The sequence below is a fragment of the Malus sylvestris genome, chromosome 6, assembly GCF_916048215.2.
Source record: "Malus sylvestris chromosome 6, drMalSylv7.2, whole genome shotgun sequence".
Lineage (NCBI taxonomy): Eukaryota > Viridiplantae > Streptophyta > Magnoliopsida > Rosales > Rosaceae > Malus > Malus sylvestris.
In genome coordinates, this window is record NC_062265.1 from 27,074,820 (window position 1) to 27,100,812 (window position 25,993).

The window sequence follows — 25,993 nt, forward strand, 5'->3', positions numbered from 1 at the left end:
GCAATAGAAAGTGATAAATCGAAAGGGGAAGTTGCTTAGGAAGGTTTCACGTGAAAGAGGTGCAACCTTTCTAAATATGTAACGTAAGTCTGTAAGTGTGTTGCACAATAGTTAAAAATACCGACTCACCTTGTTGAGTTGGCACTCACATATATGCTTATTGTGATGTCATGGGTGCAGGGGTTTTCTTTACTACAGCCACCTAATGCTAAACGCTAATAAACTAATCATCACAATTCAGCCTTTCATGCAACAACATAGCCCCAACTTCTTTCTATATAAATACCAAGGACTCTTTGTATTCATGATCTCGTGGCAAAGACTTGGAATATCAGAGAGATAAAGAAAGAGGATATAGGGTTAAGCTATATCGTATATAACCCTGTTCCTTCACTTTCACTTTCAGTTTCATTTGCTACACATCTCCAAAGAGAGAACTCTAGCCAGCTACCATGTCTGCATCAACTTCTCACCATCCATTGGCTTTTGCCTTTGGCGTTCTAGGTATAACAATATATTAGCATTGTCATTGGTTTCGCAACTCTTTTTCTCTCCATGCACGCCAAGCCCTACTTATCTATGATCTTTGCATTGAATAAGAGACGAAATAAACTGAATTGTGCAAAATCGTTTTTCTTTAGTTTTCCTGATTCTACTTTATTTGAAGAGAAACTAACTTTTTTTCTTCTTACTATTTTCAATTAAACAGGCAACATTGCCTCGTTCATCGTTTTTCTAGCTCCGCTGTAAGTTATATTTCTTATCAATTTATTTCAGGGATAATGAGGAATTACAATGAGGTTTATTAGTTTTTTTTTCCGACTAATTTTTTGGGCGGTGCAGGCCGACGTTTTGGAGGGTGTATAAGAAGAAATCGACGGAGGGATTTCAATCAGTTCCATATGTGTTTGCACTGTTCACTGCAACGATATGGATATACTATGCATTCCTCAAGTCTAATGAGATCCTTCTCATCACCATCAACTCATTCGGTTGTGTCATAGAGACCATTTATATTGCAATTTACCTTACATATGCAACTAAGCAAGCGAGGGTGAGTAGTGTTATCTTCTCTCTCTCTCTCTCTTGAACAAATCTGCATGTTAAGAGAACAAATCTGCATGTTAAGTTTAAAGGAATTACTGCAGAGTTGCTAGAGCAGTGTGCGTTTTTCGCAGTTTGAATTCCCCTCCCATTAGTCTAGGTGAATTCCAGGTAGAATATGACTTGTTTAAAGGACTTATTTATAATTAATAAATCAAATTTGTGTTGCAGGTGTCCACTCTGGCGCTGCTTTTTCTGGTGATCTTTGGGGGATTTTGCTTGATTCTTCTTCTGGCTCACTTCTTATCACAAGGGCCGACCCGCGTCGCAGTTCTAGGATGGGTTTGTGTGACTTTCTCTGTCAGTGTCTTTGCAGCACCTTTAAGCGCCATGGTAATTGATTAAGCAAGTACTGTTTTCAAATTTTAAAGGTTTAAACAAAATCTCAAATTTTCTATGCATTAAGATTTAATACATGCACGATTTTTTATTTTGTGTTGTGCAGAAAATGGTTATCCGCACCAAGAGCGTGGAGTTCATGCCATTTAATTTATCCTTCTTCCTCACCCTAAGTGCCGTTATGTGGCTCAGCTATGGCTTACTCCTCAAGGATCTCTACGTTGCAGTAAGTCATTTTATTTGTGTACGGCTATTTCGGTTTAACTAATTAGCAAGGTGTGTACGGTTAACCTGTCCTTAATTGTGGACTTTTCCTTTTGCTGATTTTTAAAATTAAAAAAAAAATCTGGTGATTATATGTTAATGTGTGCTACGATGCATGTATAACGCTAGCTTGATCACATCAACCTTTAATTGATTTATATCGTGGCAAACCAAAAATAAGTCCATTAAAGTTAATTAAATCATCGAATAATTCAATTAAAAAGCATGATTATAAGGAAATGGAAAAAATCATTTGTTATGCAAACACTATCTCTTAATGGACCACTCTCTTACGACAAGTTTAATTTAGTGACATAAGAAAGCAACAAGAACTATTTAAGAAGCTCCAAAATATTGTTCGGAAAATTCAGGGCTCGTCTAGAAGTACTTTTAAGATGACTGAAAATATTTTTGGGTTCTAAAAGCACTCGAAGTGCTTTCTGCAAGAAACACTTTTAAAATAACTAAAAACGCTCTAGGATTTTCTTGCCTTTTTATTTAAGATTGATTCCAATAATATTTTCACCAAAACTACTTTCAGTCATTTTAAAAAGCACTTCCAAACTAGCTCTTAATTAGATTACGTTATGGCATTTATTTTGATATTTTGCATGGTTTAGCAGACTCGTCGGCTAGAGCAGTGTGTGCTCTCATCTGCACTTAAGTTTGAATTTTACTCCTTACATAAATTTAATGTAGAATTTCCTCTGTATAAGAATATATTTGCTAGCTTTAATTAACTAATCACATGATCTTTTCACTTGCAGACCCCAAACATTGTTGGTTTCTCCTTTGGGTTGGTTCAGATGGCCCTCTATGCAAAGTACAGGAATAACAAAACAAATGTGGAGGAGAAGCTACCAGAACAGAAAGCTGATGTTGTGAAGCAAATGACAATTTTGACTACTACTCCTGAGCTGGAGGTACAAGTCCAAGCAGCTGTAAGCTCCCATGCCAATAGTACTGATGCTCATCCAAGCTCTGAGCATAACAATGACCAATATATGCATGCACAAACATGCCATAACGAGAAAATCATCGAACCCTCCATGGCCGGCCAACTTGTTACATGTGAAGTTTGAATATTTGGTCATCTGCTGCCTGCCTAAGAGCAATTCCACCCATGGAGCCCTTCCCCTGGCAATTCACTATTCAATCCACCCTATTAAACAGTAACTGCCTTAAATGAATAGTAACTACCATTAATGAACAGTAATTGTCATTTACATCTCCACCCTTGGAACTCTCCCCCCTGTCAATAAGCAATCAAAATAATAGTTTTTTTTGTTTGTTTAAATAATAAAAACCCTCTTTCTCTCTCTCTCTCTCTCTCTGACACAAAAAATATAAAAAATTGCAAAGCACTCGGGCCACAGGCCCGTCGACTCCCCACCCCCCCTTCGCTCGGCCTCCCACCCTCACTCGGGCCCTTCCCCGCTGGAGCTGCTCCCACCGGCCCTCAGGCCCTTTCTCCTCCCCTGTCGCCCGAGCAACCAGCATCCGCTGGAGTTGCTCTAATTGTACCTGAATCAGTCGAGATCGATCGCTCTATATAAATATTTTAGACGTCACTATGCATATGTAACGTAGTGTACATATGCCCTTTTGGTGCATATTTAATTTCCGTGATGTTTAATTTTCCTTTATATTTGTGTAATCCTAATGAAGGTATAGACTAGCCTCCTCTTGTTCTTGCCCATTGTAATGGTTGCTAACACCTTTCGAAGGCATAACGGTCTTCAACAGTAAATATATATATATATATATATATATATATATATATATATATATTTCTTCGCCGTTTATGAAATAAAATTTGTTACTTTAACTTAAGAGAATGAGAGATTTTTCAATGTGCCAGAATGTGGGCACATATGCCAAATGTCATTATACAAGTGGAGGGACACTTTAAAAAAAAATTATCTCCACTTGTATAATAGCATATGACGTACTGTACCATATTTCGGGCACATTTAAAAATCTCGAAGAGAAGAAGAGATTTTGGTTTATTCGCGCATTAATTAAAACACTTGATTTTCATCATTTGGACAAGATTGCTTTACTATTTCGTTAATTGAAACAAAGCCTGAGATTGGATTTTGGCTTTAGTCCTTCGATTTGGTACATTAGTTTGAACAGGTACACAATTTTCACGAACAAAAATCCAATTTAACACTCAATTTAAGAAAATAATTTTATTTAATTTAGGACTCAATTAATTTTTTTATCCAAAAAAAAAGTTCAGAGTTTTTGTAAAATAGTATTATAATGAATTTATGGACTGGTTTATTCAACCACTATGTGCACTGTTCTAAAAATCCCCACCTAGGTGTTAGGCGCTAGGCCACTGCCCCGATTAGTCCCTAAACGTTTGAAAATTAAGAAAGGACACTCTATCATTGTCTGATTTCTGGTTGTTTGATCACACTCGTCCATTCATCTAGAGCATACGGGCATTCCAAGAAGCACCTTTCCCTATGCCTAGACCCACTTATGCGTCCGCCTAACCCGCTTAGGTGTCCGCCTAGCTAGGCACCCACCTAGATTGCAAATCTCACTTAGATAGAAAATCGAAAACTTTCAATTTTTCAATAAAATGTAAGAAATTTATTGAATAATTGGATGAACACTCATTAATTATGTGCTTGTTCCCCATATTTTCAATATGTTCTAATACTTTATAATTTATGTGTCATTTTATGTTGTAACTTATGTATCTCAATACAATTACGTGTGTTTTATAAGTATAAATATGCACTTATTTATACAATATATAATAAATTTACTTAAATCTGCCTCCACCTAGGCCCCTGCCTAACAGTCTAGGCGCTAGGCCCTGACTTGCCATCCGACTAGCGCCAAGCGTTTTTTAGAACTTTAACTATGTGACGGTCAAATAATATTTTAGTAATTAACTTTGTTTATACCATATTTAGGGCCTCGTATTTAGACCTCGTATAAATACTCGGGGGACTTAAAATGTAATTATATGATAAAAGAAGGGGCAAGTATGTAATAAGTGAGGGGTCCTTATTCTATAAAAGGACCCCTCACCTTCACAATTAGAGGAGGCCAAATTCTTATGCCCTCTCACCCTTTCTCAACGCTCTCACTCTCAGAGCTCTTTCTCATTCAAATAAATACAATCAGTGTGGACGTAGCCCAAACCTTGGGGTGAACCACGATACATCTTGTGTTATTTACATTTCTTGCAGATTCACGGTCGAATTTACGTTGTACCAAGACCTCCGGTTTTGTGCATCAACGTTTGGCGCCGTCTGTGGGAAACGACACGAAAAGCTGTTTCGGTTTCTTTCTCATTTTTTCACCTCCGCCGTGGATTTGCAAAATTTGCAGAAACCAAGAATCCAAAACTTCCATTGACTCAAAATTTGCAAAAATTTGCAGAGCAAACGACTAGATTCACTTCTACAACCCAGCCCCAGGGCTCAAAATGCTCAAAGATTACAAATTTACGTTTCTCTAATTCCCTCATCGTCGGCAATCAACGGCTGGTAGCAGGCTCTCAAGCAAGACCCCGTCGCGGCCCAGCACGACCTCCGCCACCTACCCGTCGTCGCCTGCAAAACCAAGTCTGAGAGAGACGCCGAGGTGCACGAAATCCATGAGAAGGCATTGAAGCAGGACGCCGAGGTTCGCACCATCAGGATCTGTTCCTGCTGCGATTCCAGATCCAAGCCATCTCTCTGCTTGGACACTGAAGTGCTTAAACTCATTCTTCATAGTCATGGGGACCGAATCATCAACAGCGTTCGTGGAAAAGGTGAAGGAACTAGGTGATGTGACATATGCAAACGCCGTTGAAAGCCGTATAGTTGCTTTAGCGGCTCTGCTTACAGTGGCTGCGGAGAAGGTGAACGAAGTCGCCCAGGAAAGCCGAGGAAAACGCCAAGTCCAAACAGCAACAATAGCAACGGCAGATCACAGGTATGAAACTGACAAAAGCGATGTCGCCACAAACGTCGCCTTCTTTGCCAGCGATGTCAAATTCCGAGCTTCCCTCGTCGATGCCACATTCGCCGCCAGACCCAACTTAAACGGCCTGGTCCTTGCCGTAAAGAAACCCGGCTGCTTCATCGTCGATTACAACGTTCTCAAACAAGACTTGAGGTTTCAGTTCATGAACTCGATTAGGGTTATGGGGAAGCTGTTGAATTTGAATTACATTCACATGAGGGAAGACAACCGGACGTTTGAACCCGAACCTGAAGTCTAGATTGATTTGGATATTTCTCATTCGATGCTTGATGTGGCATTAGAGAATGAGGTTGAGGATGGCCTTCTGCTCAGGGACATGGGTCAGGGCTTAGGACTTCGTTCAGGATTTATTGATGGAGCGATAAGCATCTCAGCCGCAGCATGCTCAGATCCCGATTACCCGCCGTAGCGTGCTCCTCCCAAGGTTCCGCACCCCCTCACTGACCTCACCTTCGATGTTTCTAATGCCCCCTTCCACCTTGGCGATTGCACTACTTACATGTTCAAAATCAGGCCGCCTTGATTAATCAGCCTTCATCTTCATCTCCATTATAATGTCTCAAATTTTCAATGGTGTTGGCCACCCTGCTCTGCTGTTAACATAATATTGCTTCTGATGCCTCTGTCTGTGTTTGTGTCTCCACTGGAAGAGTCACACTACGGTTTTGGAGGAGGACGACGACGAATCCGATGTCTACATGCTTAGCATATCCAACGACGATGATGACTCCACCGCCAAAGATCAGCAGCGTGCGTTTCTGAAGAGGCAAGGTTATTTCTGTTGCTACCTCCAGACGTGGTTCTCGAGAAGATGATGATGCTGCTGGGGACGGCGGAGAGCCCGGTTGCTGGAAGCACGTCAACGAGGCTGAACTTGCTCATCAGAAACACACTCATTACGACTTGACGAAGATAAGCTTTTCCTTAATAATAAGTCTATTATCATTCTCCTTGTCGGCCATCAGCCAAAAGAGAAAAGAAAAAGTGACAGCAATAAAGGAGATGATAGTTGGGATGCTCATCAGAGACTAACGAAGGCTAATTCAAATAATGATGCCAAGTCCACCAACAAATTTAAGTCTATTAAAGAAAGCACAAAGTATAGTGGGGGAGAATATTATGGAGCCTTGGTGGTGGACTCGTGGATCATGCAGCAAAAGAAAGCAAAGCAGAAAAACAAAAGCAAGGAATAAACATCCCACCAGAATGATGTGGTTTGCTTTTCTTGTTTTTGTATGATGTAATTTATTTTTATCTTTCAGAGACATCTGTATAAACTCCATCAGAGGGTAATATGTATAAACCCTATCAGAGGGTTAAAAAAAAAAAGGGCTGGAATGTTGTGTGGAGGGCGAAGGCCCATAAGCCCAAAATAGCACCAACCAGGCGATCAAAACTACGCCCAGTACTCCATAATTATTTGGCAACCCGCCGCTATTATCACCAACCAAGTGATCAAAAGTACGCTCAGTACTACAAAATTATTCGGCAACCTGCCGCTATTACAACCTGTACTTTAATATCATTTGGCAACTAGCCATTTATGCCACCAACCAGGTGATGAAATGTACAACCCGTACTCTCCTTCATGCCACCAACCAGGTGATCAAAAGTACGCCCAATACTCCAAATTATACATGAGCATTACTCATGTCATTCATACATAAACATTCATGACCATCATACATAAACATTCATGACCATCATTCATGACAACATCCATGACCATCACTCATGTCAACCTTCATGAGCATCACTTGTGACAACATCCATGAGCATCATTCATGTCAATCAACATAAACATTCATGAGCATCATCAGCTTCAAAAGCTTCATTTACAGAGCTCCAGCTTCAAAGCTTCACCTAAAAAGCTTCAGTGCAGGATATACAAAAACCGCCTCCGAACAGCCGCCACTTCGGCCCATACATGGATTCAATTTGAAGTCTCCAGCCAACAGACTCTATTGACCGAAGACTTGGGGGACTACATTATGTACCATATATTGGGCCTTAACTAGGCCTCATGAAAAAATACTTAGGGGACTTAGCCCATCACTTATGTATTGAAGAGCGAGCCCTTATTTTATAAAAGGGACTCCCTCACCTTCATTAGAGAACAACGCCGTCAGCTGAGCAACCGCCTCGCCGCGAGCATCAACTCTAGCCCATCACTTATGTATTGAGGAGCGAGCCTTTAGTTTATAAAAGGGACTCCCTCACCATCATTAGAGAGCATCGCCGCCTGCTGAGCAACTGCCTCGCCACAAGTATCAACTCTAGACCATCATTTATGTATTGAGGAGCGAGCCCTTATTCTATAAAATGGACTCCCTCACCTTCAAACGTCACAAGCCAAGCCAACCAAGGCAATATAAGCCACAAGCAGAGCCGCCTCGCAACATGTGCTACTTTTGGTTGAGCATCATTTCACTTTGAGCACCACCTCATGTCAAGTACCAGTTCAAGACAACATCTAGTTACTTCGGCCCACACATGGACTGAATTTCAAGTCTCCAGCCAAAAGACTCTCTTGACTGAAGACTTGGGGGACTACTGTTTATACCATATTTAGGGCCTCGTATTTAGACCTCGTATAAATACTCGGGGGACTTAAAATGTAATTATATGATAAAAGAAGGGGCAAATATGTAATAAGTGAGGGGTCCTTATTCTATAAAAGGACCCCTCACCCTCACAATTAGAGGAGGCCAAATTCTTATGCCCTCTCACCCTTTCTCAACGCTCTCACTCTCAGAGCTCTTTCTCCTTCAAATAAATACAATCAGTGTGGACGTAGCCCAAACCTTGGGGTGAACCACGATACATCTTGTGTTATTTACATTTCTTGCAGATTTACGGTCGAATTTACGTTGTACCAAGACCTCCGGTTTTGTGCATCAACAAACTTTCCTCATATCATACAGCCTAAATTCTAGTTTAACATGTATGCTTACCTATAATACAATTTAACATGTATATTTAAAGATCCAGATAAATCGAATCTCCTTTTCAATCTTTCTCGTTCTTTCGAAAGAAAAAAATACGTTTAGTTTAACCTAACGTACGGATGCATCGAGACCAATTAAAGTTGCATGATAGAGGTAGCACTAGACTTTGTTTTTAGGTATGCTTCTGTATGTGTATGCACGTATTGGCATATATTGGTAGTGCTTGTTGCCACGTTTACGACAAGTAAGACAAGTAAGACATAGTTGGTGTATTCAATTCAACTATATATTCTTCCATTGACGACAAGTAAGACAATATGGTATTCTGCGTTGCATTCCGTAAGAGGAAATTATAAACAATGGCTGGCTACAGGCATATATAACAAAAAAATTGAAGGCGGAAAATCTTTACGTGTAAATCACATAACCTGTAGTTCCCTCCTTCTGCCATCGGTTGGAAACCTCCGGATAATCCTGCTTTCAAGTTGATTCTGATGGGTCTGTAATCTTGGATGGGTTTGTAATCGATCTGGTGATTGGCAATAACTATCGCAAGCTGCTAATTGTGGGTTCGTAATTTGGGATCATGCTGGATCTCCGATTCTAGCTGGCGCTAAGAAGGGTTAGTGTTGCGAATGTGCTGGTTGCTGAAGTTCTAGCTCTGCTTGGTGGTCTTGAAGCAGCCTGTCAGAAAAGTCTAAGGGGTGGTTTGGGAGTGAGGTGCTTAAAAAAAAAGCACCCATGAAAAAAAGCTGTGAGGGTTTTAGGTATTTGGTAAACTGAAAAAAAATGGCTTATTTTGGAAGCTGCTGTGAGAATAAGCTGAAATCAAAGGAAAAAACTGAAGCTGCTATTTGCAGCTTTGGAAAACTGGTTTTTTTTCAAAGCACATGGAGCTACAGTGCTCCTTTAATGAAAAGATCCACTATTAGACTACTTTTTTTTTTCCAAAAGCACTTTTACAAAAAAGTTTACCAAATACTCTACTGATTTATTTCACAGCCGCTTATTCTCACAGCAGCTTTTTTTTCAAAGCACAGCAATACCAAACCAGCCCTAAATATCCTGGAAATGGAGGGAGATTCAAAGGCGCTTAACTATTGGTTCGATTACTGGAGTCATTTGTGCTCCTTGGAGGATACGCACAATCTTGGTCAATATTCAGAGGTTGGTCTGCAAGTCTCTTCCGTCGGAACTCTTCTAGAGATTTGAGGTGGATGCAGTCTCTTCCGTCTGAAGCTTGGTTAGCGTGGCGTTGCGATTGCTTCTCTTCTGTGTGTCCTAGAGGCTTTTTGTTGCCAGTTGTTTTTTCTTATCCAAGTAAAAAAAAAAAACCAATTGTTTGTTCTAAAATAATGGGTATGTTTGCCCACATGTATATAGTAAAGGTTCACAAGTTAAATAGTGAACTTTCTGCTTTCATAATGTTTGCTCTATAAATAGAGCATTACAAGGAGATGAATGTGAGGGAAGAGATTGTGAAGGAGAGAAAGAGGAAAGAAAAAGAGAGGAAGAGGAGAGGAGAGAATAGTGAGATAGAATAGTGAGAGTTGTCTTTGTACTACTATTATTCCAAATTATAATGAAAGCACTACTGCTGTTCCGATGACGTACTCTAGTCCCATTGACTGTAAAGGAACCTAGTAAACTTTGTGTCTTATTTATTTATTACACTGCACACATTGTCGATTTTACAACACGTTATCAGCACGAGAAGTTCTCATGTCAGTGGAAAGCATAGCACCACAAATCATGTTCACCTCCTTCAGCTGGAATCTCACAGATAAGAAAATCTTTTCATTTTATCTTCAAATCTCAGTACAATTGATTTTCTTGAAGCAACTATATATATTGTTGTATGACTATATATCATCCTTTGCAGAAGCAAAATAGTACAAACTCAAAATTCGTAAAGAATTTGACAACCATGTAAACAGCCTCGGGACTCCAACTTGAAGACCTCGGATTGAAATACTTTCTTCTTGAAAGTTGTTCGTCCACTCAGTATCTACGACATATCAAAATTTCAAAAAACCTTAACGGTGTGATCATCGCAGATGTTTGAAATACCAAACCAGTTTCCAATTTCCGCAGAAAACTTGACAGCCACCTTATGAGTACCACAACTCCATTTTTGTAGTTCAAATCGAAATTGTTTCTTCACAAAAGTTGTTTGGTATCCTCTTATCCATATCATACTAAAATTTGAGCTAAATATAACGGTTTGATCTCCTCATACGTTGCAGACACTCTTGATTCCAAAACTAATGGGAACCGTTTCGACTTTTTCGAAACTCACGGAGGAGGAACACCAATTGGAACTTATTGTTACTATTATTTTCTGAGTAACCAAAATGACTTCAGAATTGTGAAAACAAAAATAAAAAGGAAAATGGGGCCAAAGCCTTGAAAAGATATGTTGCACCATGTGAAAGAAAACAAAAGGTAAAGTTGTTTTTTTTTTTTTTGGAATTGTGCAGCATGTGAGAAAAGGAAAGGTTTTGAAGCCTGGTGCTGACAGAAAGAAAAAAAAATTAATTAACAAATAAAAGGGACAAAAGGAAGTGGCAAAATAAAAGGTTTTGATACTATTTATTTATGTGAATGGTGTTGACTTAAAATCCTTTCACAAGTTCTATTTATTTAAAGCAATTTATTTACAGTGGGTAGAATTATTACCCTTTGCTTTAAAACTTTGATATTTATGTGAATGGTGCTGAATCAGAGCCCTTGTCACAAGCTTTATTTACTTTCACTACTACAAAAGGCCATATTACTGTCGGTTAAAAAACGACAGGAAAAACCCCTTACTGTCGGATTATTGGGCAAAATCCAACATTAAATCGTGCAATGTCGGATATAGGAACCGACACCAATGCTACCGTCACAAAAAGGGTATTGACGTCGCTTAGGCACCTTAATCCGACACCATGAAGCAAAGTAATATAAAATAAAAAGGAACAAAGGCGTCGCTTAAAAGCGACATTAACACTGACGTCGCTTATAAGCGAGGTAGAAACGCCCCAAGATGTCGATTCAAACCGACATTAATTAGTAAATAAATAATTAAAATATCACACTTGGTGTCGCTTCCAACCGACATCAATTGAATTAAAATAATAAAATACGCAACTTAACGTCGCTTACAAGCGACACTACACATATTAAAAACAAAAAGAAATCTAAATCCTCACGTCAGATTGTAATTGTTATATTTTGATATATTTTTTCAAGTCTTCCCATCAGTTTTTAATTAATAATAATTACAAAAAATTATATGAAAATAATTCCAACCAATATATCATTTATAGGCCAAGTCTTTGTTAACCATTAACAAAAACTCATAACAAATATTTTATATTTCAAATAAGATACAAAAACTTATCCATCATAACAAACACCAAATCCGACATTACAAATACAACATACAAAAAGCAGAAACAGAAACTATAAACGCTAGCACAAGTGTCATACATAGCTGACAAGAAAATGAACCACACTATTCAGCAGAACCAGAGCCCGAATGTGACCCCGTTCCTTCTCGAGATGCTTGTTGAGATCCTCCTTGTGATCCAATAAACCTCGTCATGTCCACATCTAATGGACCACCTGCAAGCATTCCCTAAAAACCTCCAATGGGAACATCCGGGCAAATCCCATCATGAGAAGCCATCTCAGGTCGATATACAGGCATTTGATATGGCGGCTGTTGCATGTATGACATGGGTTGCTGCTGTTGCATGTAAGTCATGGGTGGCTGCTGCATGTATGCCATAGGCTGTGTCGGATACATTAGATATAGAGGTTGCTGATTATAGCCTGTATACGGATATACAAGTGCACCAGGAGGCTGATTTTGGGGTGACTGTTGGGTTCCTTGTGGGTATGGATATGGAGGAGGAGGCTGACCCTAGCCTGATTGTTGGGTTCCCGGGCTATACGGTGGTATCGGCTGAATTTTTTGCAATATTAACTTAAACAGCTGATTATGTTCCTGCTGCTGGCTGCATGTTTCTGCAAGCAAAAATTCTAGATCTGCCATCCGTTTAGAATGACCTTCTTCCTTCCTTTTCAATTCATTGTTCTCGGTCAACAACACTGCCACTAAACTCTGGGATGATCTTCTTGAAGAACTAGAAGAAGTTGAGGAAGATGCATACGACACCATATCCGGAGTCAACCCATGTCCATACCCTCGTACTCTATTATGATGCTCAGGAACCATCGTCTCCACATAAACCTGGGTCCTAAGCTCATCACCATTTTCATGCCCAAACTCAATCATAGTTTGAATATTCCCCTCCATAGTTGCCTTGCAATTAAATTTTTTTTAAATAAGAATTCAACTATAGATAATAAAATTTAATAACAATGATATACAACAAAGAAAAAATCAATTACCCCAGTGCGCTCCGACGTTTCATCAATCCAAGTACGATCCTTTCGAGTGTGACAGTGATGAAAAAACGAAATAGGAACCGCCTCCTTCCCATGCTTTTTCCGCTATAATTATAAGTTAACAAAACAAAGAACAATTTTCACCAACCATCAAATTATAAATAAATTTCTACCAATAATATATTAAATTTAAAAATATCTACAATTCTTGAAAATGAACAACCCTTACAAGTTATGCCCTAACTCTTGCAAAAGACTTTGCACCAGTGGTGTGGTTCATCGTCTTCAACTGCAGATTGTACTTATTTTTTGCAGCAATCTCCTAGAAAAAAAAAAATTTATTAAACACATTACAAACTTTAAAAAAAATAATAATAAAAAGTTTACCTTCGTTTTTTCTTTGTTCCATTAGGAGACCAATTCAGCCCACTGTTAAGGATCCACATTAGGAGGAGCTTTCCGATACTCCTCAACTGGTTTACCAGTATAATGTTTTTTTTCAATTTATTTCTATACTCCTTATACGCATGCTCCGCAATATGAAGTGTTATGTGCCGGATCATTGGCATTTTAGCCATATCCTCTTCTAGAAAAATAATAGTTTCCTATACGCATAAAAAAAATAACAAGCAAATTAATTATTATTCCAAACATTGACTAATTATACTCTCTTCTAGTAACAAAAAAAATAATTTTACCTTTATTCTTATCCAAAAAGCTTCTCTGAGATCTTGCTTGATTTGACGCCAATCACTCACCAACGGCATATGTCTAAAATCTCTTACCTCTGCTACAACATGTTTTGAAAATGCACTAGAAATTTCACTAATGCATTTTCCCGACGCATCAAAACAACAAACTTGTTCCTTCCAGTTGGGAATCAAGGGTCCCCGTTCTCGTTGAGTTGTTCCTTATAAACAAAGAAAAAACAATTAAAACCATGGACCAAAAAAAAAAAACTGAAACTAAAAACCATAATAAATTAAAAATGAACAACCTTCGACTTCTTCCCCTTCGAAATGGGGTTCGTCAGCATTTTCATCTTCAAAATGCTCCATAACACAACAATTTGCAAGAAGTAAAAAACTAAAAAGTGAAATGAGAGAGGAAGTGGAAAAACCGACGAAATTGGGAGGGAGATGGACATACTGAATTTTGGGAAGAAATGAAAGCGCAGGCGAAATGGGGGGAAGAAGGGGATTAAATACGGATGCTAACTTGGCGTCGGTTAAAACCCACATTAAACCACTGACATCGCTTTAAAACCTACTGGCGTCGAAATAACAGCGTCATAGTGTCGGTTTACACTGACAATACAACTGATACATTTACTGATAAAATAAAACCCACCAACTTCCTGACAAAATTTAATGAACCATATGTTGCGTCGGTTTACCTACAATTGGTGTCGGTTAAAACCTACACCATCACTGACACATTTACTACTACAATTGAATCCACAGACTTCTAACAAAATTTAATGAACCAGAGACTGCGTCGCTTTAGCTTAACTTGGTGTCGGTTTAAACTGACACTACCACTGACTCTGACAAAAGTTATTAAAGCAGTGTCGCTTTAACTAAAGTTCTTCTCGGTTTAAACTGCCACTATCACAGACACATTTATTGCTGCATCTAATCAGACAACAACTTTCTGACATAGTTATTTGAAATTTACATGGCGTCGCTTTAGTTAATGTGGATGTCGCTTAAAACTAACACTATTGTCTGACAAGCTTTAATGATGTTGCCGTTGCGTCGATTTAGTTATATTTAGTGTCGAGTTAAACCGACACTAGAACTGACACACTTTACTGCAGCATTAAATCATACAACCACTTTCTGACCCACTTTTCTTACGAAGTGACTACTTGAAAGTGGTGTTCCCAAGTCCACTTCACGTTGGTTTTCTTAGGTACTCCTTCTCACTCGAATTTCTAAAGTCCACCATTGAGATCACTCTATTTACAATTTAAAATGTTACATTTATCACATTTATATCACTTCTTTGACAACTTTTTAATAGATGTGAGATATACTTATATTGTTTAGCCGACACTACCTCACCCATGCCGTCACCTAAAAGCGACAGCAAAATAGTTTTTTTTTTTGTAAATGTTTAACCCATAAAAAATAAATATCGAGTTTTTTTTTTTTTTAAGTTATCTCATATAACATTTTAAGATTTTAATAAATAAAATTGAACTTAAACCATATACGTAATAGAAAACAAACATATTGTCTAATTAATACTTAAAACACATAAAACAGTTAATATATTTATTCCATGTCATCATCTGTCATGTCGTCGTCGGCATTGGCATTACTAGCGAACTGGGTAGGCAATGGTAATGATTCATGAAAAGGAGTCTCTTCAACGCCAACCTTTGTATGGAAATTTTCATGGTCAAGTATCTGATCATCCAAATTTGGTACCACATAATCTTCAGTTGCATCACTATCCTCTAATACGTCAAACAAATCCCTTGGTTGTGTTCGAACAACTACGTGCCAATCTTTTTCAATTGTGTCCTTGACGTAAAATGCTTGTAATGCTTGTGATGCTAATATGAAAGGATCCTCTTTAAATCCTAATCAATTGAAGTTCACCATAGTAAATCCATATTGATCAGTCTTCATTCCTCATGGACTATCACTATTAACCCATTCGCACTTAAATAACATCATAGGTCGACCCATATCTCCTGGCTCAGCATGACCATAATATTTAACCTCGAACATATCTACAACTCTGCCATAACAATTCACTTGCCCAATTGCACCAGGAACATTTGCAGGTACAAAGACACCACAATTTGATTATTATGCTTGTCATCCATACATTTTATATGAAATCTGAACCCATGAACAATGTGACTTTTATATCTACTCACAACCTTGCTAGGATAATTAGCTAGCCAACGCAAGTCTTGAGATATCAACGTGTCATTAGGATGACATCTTGAATTCATATGTAATAAAAATGATGATAAAAGTTGACATGATAACCATAATCATGTTATAATTAAAATGTAAAAATACAAATAAATAATGTGATTTTTGTATCAACTCACATGTTGCTTGAACCATTCTGGAAATTCTTCTTTGCTTAGCTCCTGAATTTGTCGTATAGTTAACCTTTCTCGACAATGTTTCATTTTCAAGAATTCCTCATGTTGCCTAGGCATTTATGTCCAAATTTAGCTAATTAATTTTTCAAAGTTAAGAAAACCAATAAAACATGAAGACATAAGATTAAACATTCTTACCTTCTAAATGGTTATTTAGAATGTATCTATGGCACTGATCAAGAACATTTAGATCGAGCTCCACATTTTCTCATAAACCCATATAACATCCTTTGGAGTCAAAAATTGATAACCCACCAGACACTCCACGTCCAATACCATCTTCATTTCGGCTTTTACGGGTGCGACGAGACTCGACATCTTTAAGATACATGGAACAGAAGGACAACCACTCATCTACCAAATATGCTTCAGCAATGGAACCTTCAGGATGACCCTTATTATGAACATAGCACTTCAACGTTTGCAAATACCTACAATTATAAACGAAACACAAATTATTAGAATTATAAATTAAAGCTATGACTACAATTGCAAAAAATTTATAAAAATTGATTAATTACCGTTCAATTGGATACATCCATCTATATTGAACAGGCCCTGCAAGAGCTGCTTCATCTGCCAAGTGAACTGGAAGGTGCACCATTATATCAAAAAATGCAAGAGGGAATATTTTTTCAAGTTGACATAATGTCAAGGCAATTCTTGAATTCAGTTGCTTGAATCCTTCCTTAGACTCCTTCTTATTACACAACTATCTGAAAATTGCACTCAACTCTAATAACATCATAGTAACAGCTTTAGGCAAAACCGGGCATATTGCAAGCGGGGGTAACTGGTGCATTAAAACATGGCAATCGTGACTTTTCAACCCATGTATTTTTTGTTCATTCACGTGCACACATCTCGATAAATTTGAAGAATATCCATCGGGGACCCGAATGGTAGACAACACTTTGCAAAACGCAGTTTTTTCTTCTCTTTTCAACGTGAACAATGTTGGAGGTAGAAATGTTCTATTTCCTTCTCTACATGGGTGTTGACTACGTCTTATGTTCAAGACTTCAAGATCTGCACATGCAACCAATCCATCTTTAGACTTTTCTATATCTAGCAATGTTCCCACCACACTGGCACATATATTCTTCTCGATATGCATAACATCGAGATTGTGTCTAATCAACAGATGCCTCTAATAAGGTAGTTCATAAAAAATAGATTTGTTCTTCCACTAACTGTTACTACTTGTACTGCCCGAAGTTCTTTTTCTGCATTGCCCAACATAAGCATCTTTCTTTGGTTTTCCAAAAGCAAATCTCAATGTAGAAAGTTCTTCGAGACATTGTAAACCAGTCAACTGCCTTGGTGCACTACGATGCTCTCAACGACCATTGAAATTTATGGTATGCCTTCGAAACCTATGATTATCTTCAAGAAAATGTCGATGCCCTATATAACAAATCTTACAACTCGCTGGCAAGTAAATAGATTCTTTATCATGCATGCAATGTGGACAGGCTTTAAAGCCATGTGTACTCCATCCTGACAACATTCCATAAGCTAGAAAATCACTTATAGTCCATAAGACGGCAGCCTTCATTGTAAAACTTTGGTTGGAATATGCATCATGAGTGGGAGTGCCCACCTCCCACAACTCATTCAACTTTTCAATTAGTGGACAAATGTATACATCAATCTCTTTACCAGGACTACGCGGTCCTGGTATTAATAGAGACAACAACAAATTTGGTTGCTTCATGCACATCTAGAGCGGCAAATTGTAAACAGAAAGCACCACAGGCCATGTGTTATGATCATGCCTCATTTTCCCAAAAGGATTAAATCCATCACTGCCCAACCCTAATCTGACATTTCGAATTTCTAACGCAAAATCTGGATATAAATTATCCAAATGCTTCCATGCAGGAGAATCTGAATGATGCCTCATAAACTCATCCTTAGGACATTCAGTTGTGTGCCACCTCATATGTTCAGCAGTATGCTGCGACATAAAAAATCGTTGCAATCGTGGTTTTAAAGGAAAATACCACATAATCTTAGATGCGATCTTTTTTCTTGAGCTATCTTCTACGTTGGTAATTTTATATCTTGATTCACCACAAACCGAGTACACGGTCAACTCCGAAGTATCTTTCCAATAGATCATGCAATCATTGGGACATGCATCAATTTTCACATACGTCAGACCCAAGTCATTTATAAGTTTTTTTGCCTTATAATAGGAATCAGACAAACAATCCCCTTCAAGCAACATTTTTTTAATTAACTCAAGTAAAGTGGTGAAGATCTCATATGGCATTCCCGCTAAACACTTGATCTGATACAGTCTTACAACCGATTCCAATTTCTTAAACTCTTTACATCCTGGCCATAAATCTTGATCTGCCTCTTCAAGCAACCTAAAAAAAGTCTCCACCTCTTCTTGACGCCTTTCCCCAATAGGGGGTTCAGTAGACGGCCCAACACCTTCTTCTATTAATGGTTGGACAAATATATCATTAAGAAAATCATGCATACCAGCCACCTCATCTCCTATTTCTACTTCTCCGATTGCCACATTTTGCTCTCCAATGTTTTTCTCACCATGATGTCGCCACCAAGCGTTTTTATAATCTTTATCCATATCATACAATATGAGATGTTCAACAATAGTGTTCCTAACAAAAGTATATCGATTACAACATCTTCTGCAAGGACATCTAAACTTATCAAGGCCAACACCATTTGCAACCGCTTGGTCCAAAAACAAATTAATTCCAGTTGTATAAGCTTCCGAATTTCGAGCTATCTTCAACCAACTCATGTCCATGTTTTACCGCTTTACGAGGGCAAAATATTATGTTGACACTAAAATGCCTACAATCTTTCAATCCCTATCATGTAGGGATAACTATTAGAATTTTCAATTTCTATCTTTCAACCCTCGAACTCTATCACGATTGCAATCTTTTAATTTTTCAACATCTATTATAGTAAAAACAAATTAAAATAACAACAAAAAAGTTATCAAATTATGCTCATCTAATCCATTCTAGTAAATAACAACCAAAAGTTATCAAAATAACAACAAAAACAAATTAAAATAACAATTAGAGTGCAAAACAAATTAATTTAACATAATATATTCTTATATTACTAAATATTATAGGTTTATGTTATATTTAATATGTCAATTTCACATAAATGCTTATAAATATTATTCATTTCATTTTTCTCATAACAATTCAAGTGACAAAATTAATTCATTCGACTAAATATTTATTAATTTAACAAAAATAGTATAAATGTATCTAAGCACTTAAATTAGAACTTTTAAATAAATAAACTTGTGTATTATACAATATAAAATTAAAGAATTTAGTGATAGAAACCTAAATTATGGAAGAATTTTGTCGTCGATCAAATCTTTATGTACTCAACCAGCTCAAATAAATTCCCTACTAAAATAAATTGTAAATAAAAATTAAACATAAGTGGAGAAAATAAAAATATTAGAAGCAAGAAAAACTAACTGTTGTGAAGAAGGAACAAATGAAGTTGGTAGAACAAATAAGAAAGGTGCAAGAGAGAACACGGAAGGGTTTGAAGTTGGAAGAACAAATAAGAAAGGTGCAAGAGAGAACACGGGAGGGTTTGAAATTGGAAGAACGAATAAGAAAAATGCAAGAGAGGAAGAAGAAAACACGGGGGGAGGTATATAAAGATAATTATTATGTCGCTTAAAACCGACACCGAATTTTAAAATATTTAAAAAAACTAAAATCTATGTCCCTCAGAACCGACGCAGGCTTAAAAATATTTTAAAAAATAAGGACAAGCTTGTGTAGCGTCGAAATAAGGACAAGTTTGCGTCAGTTAAAACCGACATGTCCCTGACAATCGTAGCAGGCGGCCTCGAAATAGGCCAAGTTTGCATCGGTTTAAACCAACGTGAGCCTGATGTGGCATCGAAATAAGGAAGCTTTTGCAACATTGATTGAAAAGCTCTCCTACTTTATGTCGCTTAAAAACGACACCATTATTTAAAAACTATTAAAATGTATGTTTACGTCGGTTTAAAAGCGACACCATTATTTAAAAATATTTAAATGTATTTGCACGTCGGTTTAAAAGCGACAACAGTATTTAAAAATATTAAAATGTATGTTTACGTCGGATTAAAAGCGACACCGACACCAATATTTAAAAATATTAAAATGTATGTTTACGTCAGTTTAAAAGCGACACCATGATTTAAAAATATTAAAATGTATGTTTACGTCGATTTAAATGCAACACTAGTAATTTATGACGTTTATAAGCGACAGTAAATCCGACGTCATGTTCAGTTAGTGTCGCAACTGTCTTATCCGCCACTATATTAAATTAAACCAATACCATCTACTGACACTATAAGACCATTTTGTAGTAGTGTTTAAAGCAATTTATTTACCATGGACGGTTTTGCCGTCTATTGCTTTAAGTTTTGATTTATGTGAATGGTGTTGAATTAAAGCTCTTGTCACAAGCTTTATTTACTTAAATGCAATTTATTCATTATGGCTGGAATTACCGCATATTGCTTTAATTTATTTATTGTACTTATCTTGTGTTACAATGAGTATATATAGGACCTGAAGTTCCTTGATTAGATCAGAACCTACGGTTTCTTGATCCTCATCATATAAAATGATTGGACCCGAAGTTCCATCACACAAAAAGATCAGGTATGAAGCCCCTTGATCCTGAAGATCAGGACATGAAATTCCTTGATGAGTACTGTAAGTTTGAAGTGTTGCAGTGCCTCAACTTAATTGTAATAATAAGAGTCTCAGTCTACAGACTACTAAATAATGACCAGAAGTTCCTCATGCCCATACTCAAAATGGTTTAGCAGAAGCATTTATTAAGCGAATGAAATTGATTACCCACGCTCTGCTCATGAAAACGAAATTGCAAGTTTTCTACATGTGGACATGCCATTTTACATAATTCATTATTAAGTTTGGTTGAGACCAGTTGCCAACCATCAATATTTCTCAGTACAACTTGTGTTTAGGCACCAGCAAAACATTACACATTTACGAGTTTTTGGTTGTATTATCTATGTGCCTGTAGTACTGCCACAATGTACTAAAATAAGGCATCAATACAAACTGGGAATTTATGTTGAATTTGATCCACTATCTATCATTCAACATTTGGAACCCTTGACCGGGGATATATTTACCGCATGATTTGTAGACTATGATAAAACAGTTTTCCCACCATTAGGGGGAGAAAATAACATCATTTCAGAAGAATGATGAGTAAATATCATTCCAAAAGAACGATGAGAAAATATCATTAAAGAAGAATAATAAGAAAATACCGTTCCAGAAGAACGAAGAGAATTTGTCTTATTTTGATTCACGAAGCAATCAATGAGAAAATGAAATAGGAATAATTGAATGATGCAACGAAAGTGATGAAATCATATATACTTGCTGCAAATGTGCCTACAAGAATTGATGTCCCGGTTGGACAAAATAATATGGCAGCAAATGATTTATCTGTTGCACGCCTGAAGCATGGCAGACCCTCAGACTCAAAAGATTCAGTCATTCGAAAGAAGAAGAATATTGCATTATTGAACTATTTCATTCCCGAAGCATAACTGTTGCACGCCAGAAGCATAACAGTTGCCGCATGGATACACGTCCCAAAAAGGACAATCCGTGGACATGGGAATATTCATGTCTCATTCATGAAGCATGATAGACGTATAGGTTCCAAATGACTCAACTCCCGAAAGTGGAGATTAAAATCCAAGCTCTATAACACTCTAGAAGAGGTTATGATCCACATTTTCTAAATTACGACTATCCTGGAAGAGATGGTGTAATGCCCTTGAAGAGGTAATGAATATCCAAAGAAATGAAAAGCTTTTATGCATGCGCATGCACCTGAGAATATGGGATCATAGATTGATGATAACCAATGGTAATTTTGGTTTTTACAAGTAGCTACTAAATTCATCAATGAGCTGTGTTGATATTGAGTCTCGTTCTTTTTCGTCAACAAAATTATTGGCCAAAATAGAGAAAGGTAATTCCATTACAATTTTGTAAGAACGTGAATAAATTGACCTATATATATATATATATATTTGAATAAAATACAAATAGCCAAAAAGATGTTGAACCAAGGAGGTTACATATGAGCATTTTGTAATACAGTGAATTACACTCACATGATATGACACAAGGTTACTAATTGAAACCTAAAATTATACTCTTGTAAACGAGTTCATATGAATGGAGAATTATATACGAATGGTTGTGCGTCGCCCACATCATATATTCATAAGTAAATCCCTCAAGTATACATGGGAGCAAATTACTCTGTATAAATTCCAAAGGAAAATGTGTCATGAAGTGTAGAAAATCCATGAAGGATTCAAATTGCTTGAAGTAAGCCCCCGAAGGGTAAAGCATAAATTATGTACTCAATACCAATGAATGGTATAAATTGCCGTAGTGAGTACTATCATTATGATATTGTTGCAACATACTAAAATCTCTTGCAAGAGTCAATGACATTAAATTAGAACTCCTGAAGAGTTGGTGATATTAAATTTAGAACTCCTGAAGAGTCAAGAAATGTTATAAAGTGTTGAGAGGAATATTGTCTCGAACTTCAGATCGAACAATATGCCAACACGAATCTTATCCATGATGTTTATAATATTAAAGAACTATATGGATTGAAGATTGTGAGTTAAATACTCAAATGATGTTGACACTAAGAATGATCATTTATCTTCGTGAAGGTAAAGATAAATTGATATTTGGTCCAGAAGTACCACATCTTAGTGAAGTGTATGTTTTATTGTATTTAGCACAATACACTGAATGAAATAAAGCTTATCTATTAATATCTCTGAGAAATTACAAATATGTACATACACATGAGTTAAAACAAATAAATATGATGGAGCCTTCACAAAGGTTGTTCATGTGAAGCCTCAGTACTCGGAAACCCCAGAAAGGGGAGGCACTGGAGATTGATCATGTGGCACCCCGATACTTAGCAAAACACCAGAAGGGGAAGGCACCAGTTGCTTTAGGAATCTAACAACGAACTTCTGGTGGTCATTTTGAATCCGACTTTCGGATTCTTGCAGCTGGTCGAGCTTTCTTTTCATGCTCGTCGAGTAATTATTTGCAAGCACGTGTAACACCGTATTCTCGTGCTTGAGCCCTATGATCTCTTGTTTAAGACTTGCCACCTCAACCATCAATGATTCAACTTGGTGAGTTTGAGCAAGTAGGCATTGACCCATATTGGATACAAAGCCCACACATTGAACACTGAGAGTTAAAAAGTCTTGAACGGCCGTCTCATCAGACCATTTTGAAAGGATTCTGTTATCCTTTGGAGTGAGAAGATTCCTAGCTACCACAATAGCGGTTATGTTATTCTTTTTCACAAAGTCCCCAACCGTAAGAGGACCATTAGAAGATATGAAGGACATGCGCCATATGTTATCCTGACGCTGCTCGTTTGTATCACTCCTAAGACTCAAATCTATGGGCAAGTCATTTTCAAAAATGATGAAGGTAAAAGGAGGTCAAATAAAATTTCAGAAGTGCAAGAAGGGGGAAATTTCTACAAGCAGTACCTTTCTGAGCATACTCTTGAACACACTTGATGTCTCTATAAAAGAAGAGGCAATAGAGCCTCTTGTTCAGAGATCGAAGAGGCACCACTCTCTGAATTTCAAAAGCCAGATTTTCCTGAATAAAGTTTGTTGACATTTTTCAGACGCAGTCTCAGCTTTTTCTGATATCACGTGCAACTTTGTCAAAGATTTCTGACAAAGTTGAAAACGCGTAAATCTTACTATTCCAACGACAACATTGTTGCCGACAAGTGTGGATGACGAAGCCACATCCACACCACTACCTACTATTGGGGAAATCTCTATATATGTTGACCTCTGTTTTCCATAACAAGGCAGACTTGCAAGAATACCTAACTCTTCCTCATCTACAAGAATGCATTTTCAACAATTTCGAAATACTCAGTTCTCTTCCTCTCCGAGAATACCTCTTCAAACAAGTCACCCCATAGCAAGATTCTCTCATATCTTCAGGGACGAGAGCAAGAGTATCTCATATCATGCAATCTCTTTGTCCTTTCCTTTGTCCTTGTTCTTACCTGCAAAGACAAGGATAGAGAAAGCAATATGTCGGAATCTCCACTCAAACTCCCAGTATGGAACCGACTGCCTGGAACCTTTCCTGATTGTTTACCTAGCATTGCTCTCGAGTAGTCATCTTCAACTGTTGTTGGAGCTGGGTCTCCAGTCACCTAGAAGTGATGAACCATCCAAATGCAAGGGTTGCATTACACTCCTGCATCAGAGGGCAAATACTGCAAGAGAATATAACACACATGGATGGGGGAAAACCAGGGAAAATACTACTTAAGCAAGGGCAGCAAGTAAGGCAAGTGAAAATGATACATTGAAGCATGTAGAGACAAGCGCAACAAACACATGTTGATTCATCCTCGACAAAACCGAAGATCACTTGCCACATGAAGCTCCTCATGGTCCACTTTCATTCAAAATCAAGCCTCGAAGTCCTTCAAGAAATCACAAGTATGATTCAAGATCAAGTGTCCACCACCCTTAAATCAAATTCCACTCCAGATAAAAGGAGTAAATTCAAACCTTTAGAGGAACTCTAGCAGAAGGCCCTCCAACCCAGTTCAAGAACAAGCCTGTGGAAATTTAACAACATGTAAAACACCTCTTTCGGCAACTCTACTCGCTAAGGGACTGAAGCATAATGATCAATGATTAGCCTAAAGAATTTGAAATCAGGGGGAGATACTCGTCAGGGGGGGCATCCAAAAACAGATCAAGATTTTAACAAGTTAACTGATGTTGATATGTGGGCATCCAAGGGGGAATGTTGTAAAACAATGGGTATGTTTGCCCACATGTATATAGTAAAGGTTCACAAGTTAAATAGTGAACTTTTTGCTTTCATAATGTTTGCTCTATAAATAGAGCATTACAAGGAGATGAATGTGAGGGGCTCACGGAAGAGATTGTGAAGGAGAGAAAGAGGAAAGAAAAAGAGAGGAAGAGAAGATGAGAGAATAGTGAGAGTTATCTTTGTACTCCTATTATTCCAAATTATAATGAAAGCACTATTGCTGCCCCGATAACGTACTTCTGTCACACTGACTATAGAGGAACCTCGTAAATTTTGTATCTTATTTATTTATTTCACTGCACACATCATCAATTTTACAACATTGTTAAACTTCTAGACATCTATATAGTTGTCTTCTTCAAAATATCTAATGTGCATAACATATTATACACTGTTGGGCATTTAAATCAATTTATACAATATTCAAAAGTTTTAATTAGAATTGTATTCTATAACTATATAAAATATTCAAAAGTTTTAAGATAGACAAGCATGCAATAACTATTTTAAAAAATAGAAAATTCCATCATTGTCAGTAAAAAGAAAAAAATAAAAAATAAACCATTTCATTTAACTAGGATCAAGAGTGGGATATTTTTGTAGTGGGATCTTTCCGTGTTTGGTTTTATCAATGCTTCCAGCATCCGAGAAATCGTGTCCTGGATCTCCTTTAATTTGATAGTGTTTGAAAAAAAGAAGTTGAAATTGACCATAAAATTAAATTGCAGTATGGGAGTAATATAATTTATTTATAATCTTATGTAAGGTTTTTTTTTTATCAATATAAGATTCATTTTCAAGACACTTAAATGCAGCGATTTATCAAGTCAAACATGTAGATAACACAACAGAATGACCTGAAG

The 25,993-nt window shown here is 37.3% G+C and overlaps 3 protein-coding genes across 3 annotated transcripts; 1 reads left to right on the plus strand and 2 right to left on the minus strand.

The window, feature by feature from the left end:
• Positions 1-355: 355 nt before the first annotated feature.
• On the plus strand, positions 356-2,952 carry LOC126626975 (bidirectional sugar transporter N3-like). Its single transcript, XM_050296387.1, has 6 exons — positions 356-504; positions 710-746; positions 844-1,054; positions 1,276-1,437; positions 1,550-1,669; positions 2,475-2,952. The coding sequence occupies exons 1-6, from the start codon at positions 453-455 to the stop codon at positions 2,787-2,789; spliced, it is 897 nt and encodes a 298-aa protein (XP_050152344.1). The 5' UTR covers positions 356-452; the 3' UTR covers positions 2,790-2,952.
• A 9,064-nt stretch (positions 2,953-12,016) lies between these two features.
• LOC126625569 (uncharacterized) lies at positions 12,017-12,696 on the minus strand. Its single transcript, XM_050294627.1, has 3 exons — positions 12,570-12,696; positions 12,285-12,473; positions 12,017-12,132 (listed from the first exon to the last, which is right to left on the minus strand). The coding sequence occupies exons 1-3, from the start codon at positions 12,694-12,696 to the stop codon at positions 12,017-12,019; spliced, it is 432 nt and encodes a 143-aa protein (XP_050150584.1).
• Positions 12,697-13,284: 588 nt separating this feature from the next.
• On the minus strand, positions 13,285-14,110 carry LOC126625570 (uncharacterized). Its single transcript, XM_050294629.1, has 4 exons — positions 14,050-14,110; positions 13,751-13,962; positions 13,535-13,657; positions 13,285-13,374 (listed from the first exon to the last, which is right to left on the minus strand). Exons 1-4 carry the CDS (start codon positions 14,108-14,110, stop codon positions 13,285-13,287), a joined length of 486 nt encoding a protein of 161 aa, XP_050150586.1.
• Between the last annotated feature and the right edge of the window lie 11,883 nt (positions 14,111-25,993).